Source organism: Panthera uncia, chromosome F1 (assembly GCF_023721935.1).
Source record: "Panthera uncia isolate 11264 chromosome F1, Puncia_PCG_1.0, whole genome shotgun sequence".
Lineage (NCBI taxonomy): Eukaryota > Metazoa > Chordata > Mammalia > Carnivora > Felidae > Panthera > Panthera uncia.
The window spans coordinates 49,177,910-49,198,878 of NC_064813.1; the positions used below are offsets into that span (position 1 = coordinate 49,177,910).

Sequence of the window (20,969 nt, forward strand, 5' to 3'; positions counted from 1 at the left end):
CACTTTTTGTCAGGAACAGGGACTGGGTTAGGAGTGTAGACAAAAAGGAGTGTCAGGACCTGGGTTGCCATAGATATTCAGAGGCCTGGGAATATCACATTTAAGATTACAAACAGTCTCTGTGAGTTCTCAATATAATTATGTTTTCTTTATTATTTTGCAAGGGTGTTAATTGCCTCCTAGTAATTAACTTCCCATGTGACTGTCAAGAAATGTAATCAATAGTAAGAGCAAAGGGACCAAGCTGTCATGGTTTCTGTGACCAATATCCTTTTCTCATCTCTGGCAAGGTGTTTCTGTTTTAATAAAATGAACAGGTGCAAATGTACGAGGTTACTCCAGAAAGCCACCAGCTAAATCAGTTCATCTCATGGTTCCGAAATTAAAATGTAGCCAATCAGAACTTTGAAATATAATTGCCTCATTTTCAAACTTAAATACATTATGAGCCTCCTGCTAGTGCTGCACCTGGCAAATCTACTTATTAAAGTCATGAAGGGAAGAGTTTGCTGAGACATTTTAAATATTATCCTGACATTGTAATAAAAGAAAGGAGAAAGGTAGGCATGATCTAATTCTACTTATGTCTGCTCAGTTTGGCATATATTGTTATTCCTGCAAAGCTGATAACCAAATTTCAATCATGGAAATATTTCAAACAATTTTGTACAAAAAGTTACAAAATTTAAATATATCACCTCCTTTATAATTCTTCAATTTCTCTGGACTTTTTTTTATTACTCTGATATTGTCTTGTCATTTGACTCACCCAATTTGTTTAATATTTTTTTTTAGCAAATCCATTTTCCTTCATCTCCATAGTGGTTTTCCGAACATTTATAGACACTATGTGAGTAACAGGTAGGGGCTGTAAGAGAGATGAAATTCAATCTCCGTCACTGTGTTGGCAAAACAATTATAGGTGTTCTGAGATGTAATTAATCTTCATCAGTGAGCAAGAAGGATATAGAATCGGTATTCAGATTTTTGTCATCAACATTTTAACCTAATTCCTTAGATATCTTCTCCTCCCTTTCTTGGATGGTATAAATAATAATAAAATGTTATATTTTAATGAATTAAAATGCATACCTGCAAAGTTTGATATTGTAACTAGCTTATATGAAATGCAATTACTCTGTATGAATATCTTTATAATCCATATGGCTATAATACTAACAATAATGACAGCACACAGTAGTATTTATAAAAAAAATACACATACTGAATATGGGAAAATTTACAAATCTAAATATAATTAAAATGGGGAAACATAATGTGTGCCAAAGTATTATGTACCAGCAGTTACCTCATGATATCCTATTGTTTTTGGTGACTTAGGAATTATAGGTCCCTAGTAATATATGCAAAACCTTTGGGGAATACGTATTACAGAACTTACAGTATCTCAGCTTTTAGAATAATAATATGATTTTTTTTAAATGTTTATATTACATAACATTCCAACTTGTCTGGAACTGTAGACTCACCTTTTTCAAGAAAGATTTGTTTCTTAAAGAACTTAGGTAATATCAAGCATGGTTGTCAAATTAATTATAAATTCCTATTTGAATTTTAGAACTTCTTGGGATTTAGTACTGTAAATATGGGCTTGCGGAATTTATCACCAAAATGCTTTATTTTCAGTGTTTTTCTGTTATTTGATAATTTTACTTATTATCAGAATTATACATTAAAATTATGGATTTTTTTTCTAAAAAATAACTTGACATTGACACCCAAAATAATGGCAGTAACGAATACATTATATTGTGTGTGGGTTTGTCATCACTGCATAACCTTGTCCATCCTGACAACCACAGAAGTTGTGTTTTGGGAGAGGTATACTTCCCTGATAAATCACAAACAAACAAACGAAACAGATTTGATATTGGCTTAGTGGTAAATTGATGGATAGTAAGGAAAGATGTCAGCCTATGTGATCTTTTGGTAATGCTGTCATCTGTACCTATTTACAGGGGAGGTCACTTGTTTCATGCAATTATAGCTCTAGGGAAAGGAGTTAAAAAGCAAAGCCTTCATGTTACGTGTTGATGGCAAATGGCTGTGTTTGGCCATTTGTTAAAGAAACAGATGAACTCCCTTTAGGACATGAAAAGAATAAGCTCTTTGGGGGACATGAAAGGGACAAAGTCCAGAAATTTCAGGCTTTCCGACTTAAAAGAGCTAACTGCTTCTAGTGTCCAAGCATTACAAAGTGAAGAACGAGAAAGCTCAAGGGACACATGTTCTGTAAAAGATCAGAATAAGGATGTGGTCTTCCGTTAAAATCTTGGTAGCTTCAAGGCAGTCAGTCTCCTTTAAATCTAAGACAGGCAGAAAGGCACAAAGGTAAAGAAATGTAGCAGATCTAAGAACTATCTCTGGAAAAGAACTGTGAGTTCAGTTACTGGTAAAGGGGAATCATAAAAGGAAGAACCTCCCAGAAAGTTAAACCAAGGCCTAATCAAGGAACACTTTCCACTTCCAGAGTAAGGAGTTCATAGTGTGCCATGGAGGGTCTCAGGACGGTTGTGAACAGTGACTTCTTTGTGTCTTCTATTCACACTCTTCACAAATGGTAGTGATTACTGTCGTTACTTTCTCCCTCTTACAGCATTTATAGTATGTATAAGAAGCAAATAAATAACTCACCTTTTTAATTTATTTGACTTGAAGACCAATGGAATTCATATCTGAAATTGATTAATAAATTAGTCCACATCTCTCAAATAACTTGGCCTTTGCACTTGATATGGTGATGGGATATTTGTCTCATCTTCCCTGGGAAGAGTAGAGTAGAAGGAAAGGAATATTTGATGATCAGCAGGGTAGACTCCTGAGATAGTAATGTTCAACCAGCACTTCATTTGCTTCCTTATTTTTCTTGGTCCTCTCATAGTTACATGGTATAAGTGACAAGTCTTAACAAATAAAGGACAGGCAAGTAAAGTGTGTAATTTATGGACTAAGGCAGTAAACACAACAAAACACATGTCACTTTCTCTTTCTCCACTGTGAAGATCAAGAAGGTCTTATGTTCCAGGGTATGTACTTAGAAGGAGGTAGAGCCTCTGTGATCCTGGGATCCAGTAGAACCCACTGCTGATCCAGTGGACCTGTAATGTGAGCAAAAAAGAAGTGTTGTTGTTGTTTTAAACATGTAGGTTTTGGGGATACATTTTTATAGAAGCGAAATGTAGTCTCTCCTGACAATTACAAGATATGTAAGAGAAGATAGATAGATGATAGATGATAGATAGATAGATAGATAGATAATACTGATATTAAATACAAAAATAGATTTCTGCTAATGTTTTAGTGTCCTATAAAAAGTAAAAATTATACACTATTTTTTATGTTTCCTTAATACGCAATAGAAAAAAGAAAACTACAATCTGTTTGGAAAATATGAGAATTGTCCCTAAACCTTTCTTGAATAATTACATTGACTGCATTTATTTGTACAGAGAAGAAACATTTCTGGCCAAGGTCTAATGTTTCCATGGGTTCCAATACAAGTAAACATTCCTTGAAATTAAGTAAAGTATTGTGAACAACAAAAATCATTTGGAACATAAAAATAAGTGTATTTTCATTTTTGTTCTTTGTGTTTTGCCCCAGTATATGAAAGATAGCAAGATATTTTTAAGTAATATATCTTTGGTAAATTGCTATCATAATGTTTGCACAATAGTGAAGCATCACTTTATTGAACATTTATTTGGGAGCTTGAAATATTTGTTTTATTGTAGATCAATCCCTTTGATAACAATTTTACTAGCTTTGCAATTTGCTATTTCAATTTAATATTGCCAGTGGTGTTAGACCTGCTATTACTTTTATTGCTTAGATTACTATTGAAAATATTGTTGTGAGAAAGAAGTAATATTGCCATGATTTTATTATTAGACCACTTTTCTTACACACAATGCCAGGATTCTACAAAAGCATCAGGCTCTCAGACCATATGGTATCATTTATATCTTTTATGACTGGCTCTCAGAGTTCTCCACTAAGAATAGTAATGGTGATTTTCAGAGCTATGATCATAGAAGCTTACCAGTGTACCAGATCAAATAAATATGATGCTCCAGTTTTGAAACTTTGCAGTACATTTTTTTGGGGAGAAACAAATAATAGCTGTGTCAGTTTTGTTTTTCTGCCCCATGTAATTCTAAGATAACCTATGACAAAAAAAAATTATTGAAAGCATGCAGCAGCTATTAAATTTAAACTAACATGTGATTTTTATTTTTGATTATTGTTTAGATTGTTTGAAAAATGACACATTATATGTACATTCTTGGGGGATGGATATCCCAAATTCCTTTTTCTTCAATTTAATAGCATAACCATCTTCTATTGATAAACACATAAAATATGATATTGCTTCATACTGTGAAACTGGTCCCATTTGTTGTTATCAGTATTATATTAATGTTATTACAAATAAAACTATATAGTTATTTTATATATTAGTCACATATTATATGCATTCACTACCTAATATATAGACTTTGAATACAAGAGGTTATATGTATGTTATTCTTCAGAGCAGCAGTTCTCAAAGTGTACTCAAAGGACACCTGGGGGTCCCTGAGACACTTTCAGGGAGTCCACAAGATCAAGTCTCTTGTTATAATATTATTGAGATGTTATTGCTTTTTACACTTTCATTCTCTTATGATTGTATAGTGGAGATTTCTGGAAGCTTCGTGGTATATGATATTGCAATAGACTGAACGCAGAAACAGGAGCATCAGATGTTTTCTCTTACGTGAGACATTAAAGAAGTTGCAAAAAAATGAAATAAAGAAAATATTTTATGAAATATATTTCATCTTAAAAATATAGGTATTTTTCAAAGTATGTTGTTTATATGTGAGGTGTCCATCACCGTTATTTTACATGAATAAAAAAATAAATATCTAATTTAACATGGTAAAGACCTATGAGATAGCCCACAGAAACAAGAACTTTTCTTACCTCGAGATAAGAAGTTGAGGAACTATCAGTCCACGCTTTTCCTTGTCCATCCTCAGTTACAATAATCTGTGTGTTACAGAAGTAAGGTAGTAGTGCTTGTGCTTGGAGGAATTGAGGACATAAAACAAAGTCTCTCCCTTGCCATTGGGTTTTCTAGCATAGTTGCAACACCTTAAGATCTTCGTTTTGCTCAGGAGGATGCAGGAAAGGCCTGCAAGGAAGAAGAACAATACCTAAATACCTAGAAAAGCAAGACTTAATCCCTACACTGGCCCCCCCTTGCCCCGCCTCCCCGCAGATTGCTGCTTCTGTGACCCCGGCCGGAATGCTAGGTATCCACTAGAGACTACAAGCCGTTTCATATCTGTTCATTGCCGTCAACAATAAAATCAATGTTCTGTAAGAGGACAATGGGTAGGGGAGGAAACTAGCCACTGGTGCCTCACCTACTTTCTTTACCTGAACTGAGTAAAATAAAACCACTAAAGCATATGTGAACAAGGGGCTTGAAATGGGAAATCGTGCTTGCATGAGGAAAGAACTTGGAAAGGGAGGGATTTAATGGGATAAACAGAAAATTAAGGAAATATCTAAATCCACTTAATCTCGAAGCCCCACAATGGCTTGGAAAAGCGAGGCTTGGCACCTTGGACAAGTCCACGAGGCTGCATGTATCTGGCCACTGTCACGATGGAGCCCGTGGAGAGGTATTTGGAACTTGCTGTTTCTGGGCAAGCTGCCATTTCTGTGGAAGCTGCTAAATCTGTAGAAGCCACCATGTCACTGAATTTACGGACGGACTGTTTCTGTCACATGTCTATGGTCATAAACTCCGAGAATAATGGTTCCCACTTCATATCCTCCTTCCGCCTCCCGCAAGTTTCTCTCACCCACATGCTCTAACCTGGAGCCGTCCAAAGAAAGGGATTTGGGGAAAGAGCTCTCAGCTTTGGTCTAGTGATGATGGTTTCCAAGTTCATAATAAACGATTGACTTTATTGTGATGTGAAAATGCCATAGTCAGAGATGTTTCAATTCAGAATAAATAGAATAAGCAGGAACAGTTGGCAGAATCACATATTGTTTTTACTTTAAAAGGTTAAGGTCCTGAAAAACTTACGTATTATGGTGAAAAAATGTATTGGAGGAGCACGATATAAAATACACTTGGTTAAATTGAATCCAGATTTTAAAAATCTTCAAATATTAATATTAAATATTAAGAAATATCAGGAAATACTTTCAATTCATGACATCATAAAATAGAGAATATAACATCTCAATTCTACATAAAAGCTAATATATAAATATTTGAGGAAGGAGTTAAGGATAACTATACATCCTTAATTACTATATTATACACAGTAATCCCTACATACATAATTATATATATATGTTAATTTTATACACACAGATACATATAAATGTACATTTACACATTTATTTGTTGCCACAGGCACTGACTAGGTCTTACTGAACATTCATCATATTTTTTATACCAACAGATACTGGTATACATGTAAGATTTTTATAAGAAAGGAAGAAAAATAACAGCAGATTTCAAATGAATATCATACAGCCACATAGTGGCCTGACTTCTCCATCCTTCCTAGTTGTGTGTAGAGACATTCTATGTGGCTGCTTGAGTAGTCTCCTTGTCTTGATAGTTTACCTGTTGTTTTTGCGCAGAATCTTGGTCGCTTTTTTTTGTTGTTGTTCTCAGAGGTTTCAGTATTTGAAAGGTATATTTACTCTTTGTTAAAGTTTGGTTTTCCAGAGTTTTAAAACAATGTATTAAGATTCTATCAAATGACCAGGGACTCAGATAATTTCTCTATAGTGCATCGAGAGTCCTACCTATACTTGGAAATATACTTGGCGTAAACTATATCAGAATAGCGTAATATCTTATATGTTTATTGGTAGCTTATTTATAAGTCACCCACATGAATATTGTTAAGAAATGGTGACTCTGTGGGGCACTTGGGTGGCTCAGTCTGTTAAGGTTCTGACTTCGGCTCAGGACATGATCTCACAGCTTGTGAGTTCGAACCTTGCATTGGGCTGTGTGGTGACAGCTTGGGACCTGGAGCCTGCTTCGGATTCTGTGTCTCCCTCTGTCTCTGCCCCTCCGTTTGCATCCTGTCTCTATTTCAAAAATAAATAAACATTAAAAAACAAACAAGCAAAGAAAAACCTCAAGGGGTCTTAATAAAAAAGAAAGAAATGGTGATTTTGTTTTTATAGTTCTAAAACTTATCTTGTTTGAGAACACTTTATAATAGTCCAATAATATGTGAATCAGGATTATTTTAATAAGTATCATACATTTTTATGTATGTTTAATAATACTTAAGATGACAACACAGTATATAAAATGCAAGTTATGGCTGAAAGTTACTTAAGTACTAATTCACCTTTTCTGTAGACCTGTGCTCATACGGAAAGCACTTTTTTGGCCTCCTCTTTCATTGTTGTGAAAGAAGAGAAACCGCTGCAAAAAAAATGGACAACTGGTCTACAGGGGAAGGTGGTGTCAGATGTGCTTTTCCAACTTCAAGAGAAAGTGAATATTCTTTACATATTGCTGGCTAGTGAAAGGATATGAAATAAAATCTCTCACTTCTCACCACCATTAGTTACCCTCACCCAGGTTTCTCTGTCTGACAGTAGGCACGTGGTTTCTAATAAGCTCCATATCCTAAGCATGTCCATAACCATATCCATTCTAATAAGCTCCATTGCCTGTGGGTTCCACAGTCTCTCTCTAGGTATTACTTGCAAGGCTTCACATCAGAGGGGTTTATGTAACATCTCTAAATCATGGTTTTAACATTCATACAATGGGCACAGCAATAACGATTGTGTAGAATTAAGAGGTAAGTGCCTAGAGCAGTACTTGATACTTAAAAGACACTGAATGTAAATTTTCCGTAAGCAATCGTGAATACGTACTTTTAGTTTTGCTTTTAACCCATGATTACATTTTTGCAGGATATTTTGAATATTTATCAATACGCTGAAACTTACATATACTGTAATTTCACCACCTGAAAATCATTTGCCGGTTTCTCACCCATAAATTAAGAAATTGATCTATGTTTTTATTTTATAATGTTGCTTTCAACCTGAATTCCCTTTTTCCATAGCAATATTCAGGCTTAGAATTATAATATTTATATTATTTCCATTCTGTTTTCCCACATGGCTAACTTGTAGTTTCATATTTTATATGACTAAACTCAAACTCTCCTTTCCCAAATGAATTATTCTGTATATGTTTACGTTTAGCTTCAACCATTTCTCTCTGGATCTTGTCAATTGGTTAAGCCAGTTAAAAATATATACTTAATTCATATTGTATGTAATGTACTGTGTTAGGCTTTTGCAAATGGAAGATACAAAGAAAAATAAAATGTTGCTGCAACACTCAGAGAAATATAAAATTATCACTCCTTTTATATTCCCTTGAGTCTATTATTTTCCTCATTTTCTTTTCTCATAGTTGGCTCTGTGTTATAATTCCAAAATTCAAATTAGTTTCACATCACATCTCAATAAATCTGGTCTGTCCTACTGCACTGTTATGAGGTTGGATGTAATAACATTTGTGAAGTCTACCAAACAAAGGTACTTTTTAAATATAGAGAATAGTAACTTTTTCCTCATTACCCCTGTTTGTTAAGACAGAAATCATGCATTTTTCAGAGTTGGTTTGTTCTGAGCTCTAATTAATAACTGTGTCACTTTAAACAATTTGTTGAACCTTGCTAAGGTACATTTCCTCAACAGTGAAATGCAGAATATAATAGCACCCATCCCCAAGGACTGATGTAAGGATTAAATGAGATAATCCATGTAAAGTGCTCAGCACAGCATGCATAGAAACACTGAATAAATTGTAAGAAGAAAAATAATAGCCACCATTTATCACTAATTACGAAAAAGGCATTTTATTAAGTTTTCATGGTAATTATCTAATTTCATTTACACAGAAAACCTATGAAGAAAGTACTATTGTTATAGCTACAAGAATGATTCTTATTGTAGTTTTAACACAGCTAGCACAGTGATAGGCATGCTGTAGACATTTAATAAATACTTGCTATACTTTTGTTAACCTCTAGATTGTAATTACCTTAGGCCTTTATTAGCTGTATCTACCAGTCAACGTTCTTTCAAAAATAGAATCTGACTGCAGTAGAAAAAGAATTTATTTAAAGACATGGCTTGGACGGCTCACGGAATCTGCAGGAGGACTAGGGATTCCGGCTCAGAGGCTATGCCAGGCCCAGTCCCTAAATCACATAGCAAGTGTGATTTCTTGAGGACGTCGAGAAGCAAAAGAATCTACAACTGGCACATCTGACACCCCAAAACAGCTTATTGAATTCATCGTTAATTCATTTCACACAACTTCCAACATTTGTATATCTTTGTTGTAAAGGGAGTTGAAGAAGCAGTTACCTGTTCCTCTTTTTGGAGAGAATATCCAAATGTGCTCGGGGCCACTAACTTAGAAATTTCACTCAGGCATTGAGTGCTTCCGTTTTCATAAGATTGATTTGTGGTCCTTGTACATGGCGAAGGTACGGGCCAGCAGCCAGGATCTCTGCTACCTGGGTTTCCAAGTTTTTTCAGTATGATGTCATTAACAAAATATGTCCTGGGGCATGATGAGATGGTCTACGTTCCCATGAAATAAATCATATCACGGAGACTGTGAAATGATTGAATCCTAGAATGAAAGGAGAAATGAGAATGTTTACCTTTTGTACCTGACATTTGAAAGAAAACTGCTTCCGGTATATTCTCTGTTTACAATGATAAAGGAAACACTTTGTGCCACAAGAGAGGATTTATCCCTAGTGCCAGGAGTCATCCCACCAGTAAGCTGCCACATCTGGAATAGCATTTCAATTAGAGTTGCTCTATGGTTAAGCTGTAGCCAACATGGTGAGTTAATTGGAGATGGAATATGAATACTATCCTCACAATTTTCAGTACTGAACGGATCTATAATTCCTGCAGTTGTGTCAAACAGAACAAAATAAGCAGTATCACTTTGGATTTAGTCTTTTGGTAGGAAAGGAAAGCTTCATTGTATTCTTCTTACCTTAATAGGTCTTATTTCATAATACGTTAGGGAGCCAATGTTCCTCTCTTCTAATTCTTTACCCAGGGACTGGGAAAATAAAGAGGCATGAGTTCCCACTGGACCTAATTTGAGGGGGATTCACGGAAAACCCAATTTACTATCTTAATTCTATAAGGCTGCCCACTGATTCCTGGAATATTCTGGCATTCAGGAGCCCTAAGAATTAATTCACAATGTACAGAAAAGATTTGGCCTACTTAAACTTGTTACAGGAGTTCCGAGTCTTTGAGATGATTCAGGACTGGGAATTCAATAGGGCCTCATTCTTCTCTCTCATGATGACTCAAGTCAGGTCTTAGTCTCCAGATTTAATTTTTTTTCAATTATACAAATCGAATAGGACTTCAGGGCACCAGTCCTGTATTTAAATCCCTAGGAACCATGAGGTGATTAATAAACTATAAAATTCCTACTGTTTAGACCTTTCTAAGTAGCACACTAGACCTAATGTATACTATGATACCTATGCTTCAATCAGAGTATTAATTGTATCCTCATTGAAATCAGAATTTTCCTGATTTCACACAGCTTTTCACACTAACTGGTATCCCTACCCTACAGAAAACAGCCACGTTATTCAGCAGAGATGTTAGCTTTGTCTTTCACCAATGCATGTAATTTTTTTCTCCCATAAAAATTCGCTAATTCGTGATAGCTTATTGGAAAATTAGTCTTAGTTTCAATACACTCCCCTGGGGCATAATGGCTGATAGAAGTGGGGCATGATGAACTCTGGCTTCCCAGTGAAGGCCATTCCTTTGATTCAGATTATTACAACGGCTGAAAGCAAGACAGCATTAGTTAATCAGACAAAGAAGAAGGTGCTGTTTCTTGGAGTCAAGGAAGCAAGTATTAATGATTAATGCTTTGAATTATTCTGAGTTCATTTCAGTCCTTCCATATACCTACCTTGCAGTTACCCTGTTCCCATGCCTTCCCAATCAGCGCTCTTTCTAACTTTAATTTAACAGATCTAGCAGGAATTTAAATTCAGTCTTGGGATCAAAGTTTGTTTTGAAGCCCTACAGCTGCAAGAGATAAAAGATTCCTTTAGCACACTCTTTGAAAGTCTCCAACATTCATTCCTTTCTTTGAGAGGAAAGTGCAGGGATTTGAGCCCTTTAAGCAAGTCATCTCTATTTGCAGTAACCAATTCACCCTCAGTCTTTGAATTTTTCATGTTCTTCGTTCAGTTCTGTGGGTACATAGTCCCAAATGCTGTCTCCACAGCATTCTAGATGAGCACAGGTGGTAATTTCTGTTGTCAAATTTCCACTCATAATACCATATAGATTTAAAAAGCTTCATGTCTCAACCAGTCGAGGACACCAAGTATATATTGTCCCAATTCCCCAGGAGAGCTATTGCCAAAACACTTCTGATACCAGTACTTTATTAGCTCGGATTCTTTGCTGCAAGTAAGGAAAACAGGCTCTAGTTGAGCTAATCTGATAAGGAATTCATTGGAGGATATTGTATAGCATATGGAATCATCAAGAAATCTGGAGAAGCATACTTTTGGGATACATAGGATAAAGTAAAAAATCTTGCATAAGACTTACTTAGTGAGGTCATCACCGCTAACTGCAATAAATGCTAGATTGCTCCGGGCACTACCATCACTGCTGTCACCACTACTGCCTGAGAGAATTGCTCTGGGCATCCTCTTTGCTATTGCATCAATGGCTTAAGATTCAAAATCTGGGTGGGCACACTGGATTCCTATAGCTTTCATGATGCGCCCACTCTATCTGTAAGGGGACTGGGAAAGTGAAGACCTGAATCTTTCAGGTTCTGTAGTTTATGCTCTGTTTGGGTAATTTCTCAAAAGTTTGAAAAGGAGTTCATAAAGAGGATCCTCTAAAGAAGGGCAAACTAATTGGCTCGCCATACTGAAGTATTTTAATATGAAAATATGTTGTGTCTTTCAGAGAAAAGGAAAACAGGAAAAGCACAATTTCTTTCTTTTTTTTTATTTTTATTTTATTTATTTATTTATTTTTTATTTTTTTTTAATATATGAAATTTACTGTCAAATTGGTTTCCATACAACACCCAGTGCTCATCCCAAAAGGTGCCCTCCTCAATACCCATCACCCACCCTGCCCTCCCTCCCATCCCCCATCAACCCTCAGTTTGTTCTCAGTTTTTAACAGTCTCTTATGCTTTGGCTCTCTCCCACTCTAACCTCTTTTCTTTTTTTTTTTTTTTTTCCTTCCCCTCCCCCATGGGTTTCTGTTACGTTTCTCAGGATCCACATAAGAGTGAAACCATATGGTATCTGTCTTTCTCTGTATGGTTTATTTCACTTAGCATCACACTCTCCAGTTCCATCCACGTTGCTACAAAAGGCCATATTTCATTTTTTCTCATTGCCACGTAGTATTCCATTGTGTATATAAACCACAATTTCTTTATCCATTCATCAGTTGATGGACATTTAGGCTCTTTCCATAATTTGGCTATTGTTGAGAGTGCTGCTATAAACATTGGGGTACAAGTGCCCCTATGCATCAGTACTCCTGTATCCCTTGGATAAATTCCTAGCAGTGTTATTGCTGGGTCATAGGGTAGGTCTATTTTTAATTTTCTGAGGAACCTCCACACTGCTTTCCAGAGTGGCTGCACCAATTTGCATTCCCACCACCAGTGCAAGAGGGTTCCCGTTTCTCCACATCCTCTCCAGCATCTATAGTCTCCTGATTTGTTCATTTTGGCCACTCTGACTGGCATGAGGTGGTATCTGAGTGTGGTTTTGATTTGTATTTCCCTGATGAGGAGCAACGTTGAACATCTTTTCATGTGCCTGTTGGCCATCCGGATGTCTTCTTTAGAGAAGTGTCTGTTCATGTTTTCTGCCCATTTCTTCACTGGGTTATTTGTTTTTCGGGTGTGGAGTTTGATGAGCTCTTTATAGATTTTGGATACTAGCCCTTTGTCTGATGTGTCATTTGCAAATATCTCTTCCCATTCCGTTGGTTGCCTTTTAGTTTTGTTGGTTGTTTCCTTTGCTGAAGCACAATTTATTTCTACACAACTACTAGGGATTAGGATCAGTTTTAGATTTATGCCGTTGTGTACCCATCACTTTGTAGCCTCATAAAATTGGCCAGTTCACAAGCTATTGAACAAGCTTGTCATTTAGTTTATGCAACATTATAGTATTTTGTCAATTTCAGTAGAAACTCTATACCCATGACATAGAATGATGTGAATAGACTTGCAATGATATGTGGCCACTCAAAGTCATGTCAATGATTTACTGTAAAAGTTAGGAAAATTCTAAGCTAATAAAAATCATTCAAATAGTCCCTATGAAATGTTTGGATAAAAAATCTTTATGTTACCAAGTAAGGCAATGATTTCTGTCATGTCAAGGTTTGCAATTAATTTGGGCAAATCTTTGCTAGCGAATATCAGAAGATAAAAGAATCCATGCTATTTTCTAGAAAACTGGCTCTTGAGGAACAAAAAGTAACTTTATACCAGGGTGTTCCGATTGAGCAATAACTTTGATGAGCATTGATGAACACAATTTCATGTTCATCTGTCAGCTTTGGAGTTAGTACTTAGTATAAGTATCAACCTATTTTAGACTAAACCAACAAACAAATTAATAAATAAAAATACAGCCATAGAATCAATATATTTTGCCATGTGTTCAGGGTACACTACAGCATTCAGTACAAGGAACTTTATTTGTTTTATTGGCTTATTGCTTACAGAAAATTTGTGTTACTACACTCAGTTGTTATTAATATGTATTATTTCAGAAAGTCCTGCATTCGTAAACATAAGCAGGAGATGAGTTTGAAGGCATTAAATTGGTAGTGTCACAAAATCAGAAATGATGGTTCTTTCTTTTTAAAAACAATGTTTCATAGATTCGTCACATTCAACTGACACACAATTTTTTTTGCCTATTAGCTTCCTTCATTTTAAGATGCCCTGTGTCCCTGTTCTTTGCACATTTTGTTAGATATTGTACAATATTCTATTACTGTAGTAAGACTATTGCTATACTTTCATAATAATTAAGATTGTCATCCATATAGCATTGTCATTTCTACTGAAAAGATTTTTGATTGTCTCAATAGGTTAAGTATTCAGAAAGCAATGCATAAAATGTGAACCAGCAGGCTTCTACTTTTATATTAAGAAGTGACTGAATAAGATCATTTTATTTAAATGTGTAACACATAAGACATGCACATAGTGTATTGACAAGTCAATAGTATTTTTTTGGCTATTTTTTTAAACGTTTTTTATTATTTTTGAGACAGAGAGAGACAGAGCATGAACGGGGGAGGGTCACAGAGAGAGGCAGACACAGAATCTGAAACAGGCTCCAGGCTCTGAGCTGTCAGCACAGAGCCCAACGTGGGGCTCGAACTCACGGACTGTGAGATCATGACCTGAGCCCAAGTCGGACACTCAACCGACCAAGCCACCCAGGCGCCCCTTGGCTATCTTTTTATATGGATTCACCATACTTATTTAAATTTTACTCAAGTAACACATTGATATGAATTCATAAAAACCATAAAAGCACAGTTTCCTCCCTCAGTCCTTCCTAACCGTAGTCCTACTTTCTAAAGGAAAGAGTTTCTGGTTTGGATTATTTTGATGGATTTATAACTGAAGAAGTAACTTCTAAATAATCATGAAAAATACCTGATTACTTTTCTACATTTTTGAGGAAATGAATTGTATTTTCTCAAAGCTCTAGAGAATTTAGAATGCTTTAGAACACATTTGAAAATATATCCTAAATAAGTTCTGAACATAGATTTTGAATATTTGAAAGTATATAATTATATTGGTCAATGATTTTCATGCTCATCAGTATAGGCAGAAAGGCAAATCAGGATATCCATATTTATGACTGTGAGGCATGAGAATAGAGTATAAATATAAAAATCCATAAGATCAATATGTAAATGCAGTAGTGTTAATAAAAACTTTTGCTAACAGAGTTATGAGATGAAAATCATCTGTATTCTACATCCATAACTGTGCCAATAAAATTCACATGAAGGATTATTAGAGGAATTGTATTAATATTTAAAGCACTTAAAGGAGCTCCTGTCAAAGTAAGAACTAATGAGAGAGACAGAGAGATGGGGATGGGGAGAGATCGAATTAGTTTCAAAACTAGCTGATTAAATATCAAGTGTTAACTAGAGTTACTATCAGAGTAGGGGGGCGGAGAATGAATCTTGTCCAACTGTTTTGTAAAAAATACATTTATACTTAAAAAAATATTATTTAATGGAGAAGTACTAGCAGTATAGAGAGTTAACATGGTGCCCAGCTAATCTTCTATAACTTATTTTGAAAGTGTCACTTAGCCTAATTCCCTTTGCCTCCACAGATTCATTAATGCCATACATTTCTCTTCGTATTATTCTTTGCTTCATGTGACCTAGTTTTCTTAAGAACAGTGATTGACTGCAATTTCCTGCCAGCAAGAGGTTGTTTATTACTATTATAATTATTGTTGTATTATTTTGTTTCTCTATAGTCCTCAAAACCATGTTGAACAAAATTACTTAGTTGGTACATACTTAACAGGTATTTCCAGACTTATATCTCCCTAATAATCTAGATACTAAATTTAGTTTTTCTGGGTCATTTTTATATAACCTTAATTTGTTTTCTAAGTTTATTCACCACAAAATGTATGATTAGTCATCGTTTACTTGCCATTTGAAAAGTACTTTATCTTCGACATGACTTCTGGAAAATACTGTGGGCTAAAATGTTGTGTGACATCCTTTAATCATTGTATTGTCTCTTTGTAGTTATGTAAATCACTAGACATGTAATAATTCTAATGTATCACTGAAATTTCGTGTTCACATTCTATAAAAATGAATTTTACTAATTGCCAAGTACAAAAGAAAAGATATCCAGAAGCATATTTCTGGAGATTCTCTTGACCTCTAGTAGAATGTCCAATAAGTATTTTGAGTGACTGTCAATAGTGACTCTTAATGACTTCATAATGAAGTCATTATTCAAGTGCCATGTTAAAACTGTGTTTCTTAGAAATTACATAGTGACAGTTTTCAGCTGACAGACACTGTTACATACATTTTGATAATCCAAAATGCATTCTATTTTAAAATACTATTTAGCTGGAATAAAATTTACTAATTTAGAAACTTTCAGAAGTGTATTACAACAAACAATGAAAATAATTAAAATATGCATAGCCATGAAACAATAAAGTCTTATCAAATGTTTTCAAGTAAAAGATGACAATGAAATGAATGATTAGTTTTCAAAGTAGTGGCATCTGCTCTGTGAATAACCCAAGAAATGCTTTCCAATTTCCATGCATCAACTCCTTTATTCAAAAGAAGGAATTTCTCAAAGAGACACATGGGACCAAACAAAATGTAGGGTACTGTGAAATTGGAATTTTAAAATGCATCTCTTATTTATACCCTGATTACTTTAAAAAAATTATTTTAAGCATATCAAATGGGTATACCCTCAAAATTCTTCTTCATAGGGGTGCCTGGGTGGCTCAGTTATTTAAGCATCTGACTCTTGATTTCAGCCCAGATCTTTATCTCATGGTTCATGGGTTTGAGCCCCATGTGGGACTCCGTGTTGACAGTGCAGAGCCTAATTGGGATTCTCTCTCTCTCTCCCTGTCTCTCTCTGGCTGCCCCCTCAAAATAAATAAATAAACTTTAAAAATTTTTCATCATAATTTTTTGCTATAAAAATCATTTTTCCTTCTTCTAGTAAAAGTCTATACCTTCAATATCCAAAAGATGCCAGGACTCTGTATTCCTTTGCTCTAGAAGAAATAACAATTCCAATATTCATGAATGTAATTTTCTGTTAATTGACAAAAAGTACTTGGCAGCATTGATGAAATAGTTTGGATCTAATATTGATATAGCCCTAATACATAAAATGAATATAAAGTAATTGCCCTAAATATGTATATGTGTTGGTGTAATTCTCTTTTGCCTGAGTGGCATAGTTTAAAAATGATAATTTGGAGGTTTTAAAACAGTGTGTTAGAAACACTGCTTGCATCACGAAACTGCTATTGACACACTTTGTCCAAATTCAGTTAAATAAAAATGACTGCAACTGACCATTTGAAAACAACTGTTTTTTGAATAGGATATTTAAAACTAAATGGAACTTTAAAGAATTGTTTATAACATCATAGAATTTTAAGTTAAATGAGATTATGATCATCCATAATGTTCTGATTTTCAAAGGAGGGAATGAAGGTACAGAGGAAGGGTTTAATGTGTACCATATAACTTTTTGGTGGGTATAAGAGTGACTATAATGTCACTTGTCTCACCTGCCAATAATACTTCTTAAGCCACTGAAAACACTTTACAAATTTTGTGGTGTGTTTGTGTGGACAAAACTCAGCCATACACTATAGTGAAATGAAAGCAACATGGAATTCTTAACAAAACCAATGCTTTTAAGAAATAGTAAAAGCCATAAAAAGGGTGTTTTTGTTTTTTGAGTCCTTGTTCATATTTACTTTGGAAGTAAAAGAGACATGGGAGAAATGTCTTTTCTTTTGTGAAAATATATTTTTATTGAGGTAAAATATATATAAACATAAAACTTGCCATTTTATCTATACACTTCAGTGACATTAATTACATTGACAATATTGTGCAACCATCACCACTGTCTTCTTTTCAAAAAGTTTACATCACTGCAAACAGAATTTCTGTATCTAATATACAATCATTGTGTTCCATTTGCTCTTCCCTCACCCCTGGTAAATTCTAATCTATTTTCTATCCCAATGAAATTGACTAATCTAGATATTTCATATAAGTGGAATCATATAATATTTTGCCTTTTTTTTGGCCTGGCTTATTCCACTTACGTATTTTCAAGGTTTATTCATGTTTTAACATGTATCAGAACTTCACTTATTTTTATGGGTCAATACTGTTTGTATATATTATATATATATGTATATATACACAATATATATACATATATGTATATATATATATATATTGTGTATATATACATATATATACGTATATATATATATATTATATATGCTACCACAATTAGTATATATAGTTATCTATGGATGGATAGTTGAGTTGTTTCTATCTTTTGGCTATTGTCTCAACTATCTTTTATGTTTAGATAATTAATAAACTTTTAGATGTTTGCTTATTTTAGTGTGGCATCAACTTTGGTTTCTACCATTGGTTAATCAGACATTTGAAAAAAAACAATTTCAGATAGATAATTAATGGCACCAGAACAAAAGTCAAAATTAGAACTTCAATTTTTTTTAATGTTTTTCTCTTCTGTATACACTTTGTTTCAAACTATTTTGCCTTGACACATTAGAATATAGTTAAAGGGAATAACCAGATTGCATAGTTGAATTTAAAAATTTTCTATTTTAAAAGCTTTCTCTTTCTTTGAACATTAATAAAATCATTTAATAATGATTATATATATTTTCTCTACTGAGTTAATGAAAATATTTCTTTAAAATGGAGCACTTGTAAAGAATTATTAATATTAATGCCAAAAATGAAAGTTAAATTAATGACTACCATTTGTGGGAGAAAGTTCATTCAAATACCATCTAAGGAGAACATGGAAACATTAAGTTCAGCTTTAACTTTCAGGCCAAACTATTTGCTTTAGCACAAGTTATTTTAATTATCTTCTTCCATGAAAGTTCTATTTTAAGGGGAACAAAAAAATAAAACAATTCGAAAGCACCAAAAAAAAAATCCCAACTTGCTATTAATTTGCTACACACAGAATCATAGATTGTATTTGTTTTTAATATTAACATATTAAATGTGTTTGGAGAAAAGGGAAAATAACTATTTTATTAAAGTATTGAATTTCAATATTTTTCCAGATGAATTCAAGTTCTTTATGAAAAGGCTACCCATGAATTATTTCCTCAACACATCTACCATAATGCATTTGTGGACAATGGATTCTAATTTTCAGCGCCGCTATGAACAACTGGAGAACGGCATGAAGCAACTGTTCCTAAAGGCGCAGAAAATTGTACACAAGCTCTTTAGCCTTAGCAAGAGGTGCCATAAACAACCCCTCATCAGCTTGCCAAGACAAAGGTAAGACATATGTGGCAATATAGACAACTAAGGACATTGTTTGGCCAGTAAACTGTATTTATTTTCTAAATGTGAATGTGGTGATATACATAGAATTGTGTTATAATTTGTATTATTAGAGATAATTTGAAAACAATATTTTCTCAATAAGTCCTAAAATAATAAATAGTGTTTTCCAAAGTAGTATTCCAATGGGGAACCCATATACTGATACTTCCTTGTTTTTCCTTTTCTTTTATTATCATAACCAAGAAATCTTCTGACTGTTTTGTATGGTAGTCAACTAATATCCATATTACAGTGAACAGAAAAACACAAAACCCTACAGGTATATTATAAGCATAGGATGTAAGCAGTACCACAAAGTAAAATTTCTCTATATGTAAGTTTCAAATAAAAGAATTTAAAGTTTATTTTCTTTGAACATTGCTCATAATAAATGAATAGGCATGAATGAACTTCGGTCTACATCAACCTCTGAAAATTGCTGTAAAAGTTGTAACAATATATATGAAAAATGACAGACTCTTAAAATATTTGTGTCTGAGCTAATTTAGGGAAGCATAGTTTTTGGATTTGCTATTTCAGGGTGGTCAATTGATCAGTGCAGTGAGAAGCTATATTTATTTATGTGAAATTAGATTTTAAAAATACAGCAAAATTGGGTTGCCTGGGTGGCTCAGTCAGTTGAGCCTCTGACTCTTGATTTTGGCTGAGGTCATGATCCCAGGGTACTGGGACAGAGCCCTGCGTTGGGCTCTGTGCTAAGCATGAAGCCTACTTGAGAATCTCTCTTTCTTCCTCTGAGTCTTTCTCCTGCTCACGCACACCCTCTCTAAAATGAAATTTTAGCAAATACAGGAAAATAGAAAGCTAAGGAAAAATGTAGGAAAATATCATTGAACAAAAATACATCTATATAAGTATCTCTGTTATGTAATCTCTTATATGTCTCTTATATATAATGCTTGAATTTTGACTTGAAGCTTAAATCTTCATGAGGAGAAATAGATATAAATTTTTTCACTGAAGAAAAAGGGGGGGAAGGCAATACATTTTTAAAAGTTCAATTTCAGAGGTGCCTGGGTGGCTCAGTCAGTTAAGCATCTGACTCTTGTTTCTGGCTCAGGACATGATCTCATGGTTTCATGAGTCTGAGCCCTGTGTCAGGCTCTGTCTCAGCAGTGCAGAGCCTCTTGGGATTCTCTGTCTCCCTCTCTCTCTGCCCCCCCCCCACCCTATTCTAGCTGTCTCTATCTCTCTCAGGATAAATAAGTAAACTTTAAAAAATTTTTAAAGTTCAATTTCAAAATAAATCATTGACATTTTTTTGAACTCAGTGGCTTTTAGGCTATTCAAAACATCTGCAAATATTACCACTTGAGAATATTTTCATTGTCCCCAAAAGCAACCCAGTACCAATTAGCAGACTCTCCCCATATTTCCATACCAAGCCCTAGGATATTTGCCACTAGAAATTTGTAACCTGCTGTTTGTGCCAATAATTTGCCTATTTTTGACATTTCATGTACATAGAATCATACAATATGTGGTCTTTTGTGATTGGCTTCTTTTACTTAGAGTGCTTTCAGGTTCATCCATATTGTACCACATGTCAGTAGTATGGGTATATCACATTTTGGTTTTCCATTAATTACTTGGTAGACATTTGGGTTGTTTTCACTTTTTGGCTACTA

At 34.4% G+C, this 20,969-nt stretch overlaps 1 protein-coding gene across 2 annotated transcripts in view; it reads left to right on the plus strand.

Moving 5' to 3' along the window:
* BRINP3 (BMP/retinoic acid inducible neural specific 3) overlaps positions 1-20,969 on the plus strand; it is a 384,838-nt gene that overhangs the window by 292,493 nt on the left and 71,376 nt on the right. For both annotated transcript variants that reach the window (XM_049634554.1, XM_049634555.1), the window contains one exon: positions 19,050-19,272. In XM_049634554.1, coding sequence (XP_049490511.1) covers positions 19,050-19,272 — 223 coding nt within the window. The remainder of the gene's footprint in view (positions 1-19,049; positions 19,273-20,969) is intronic.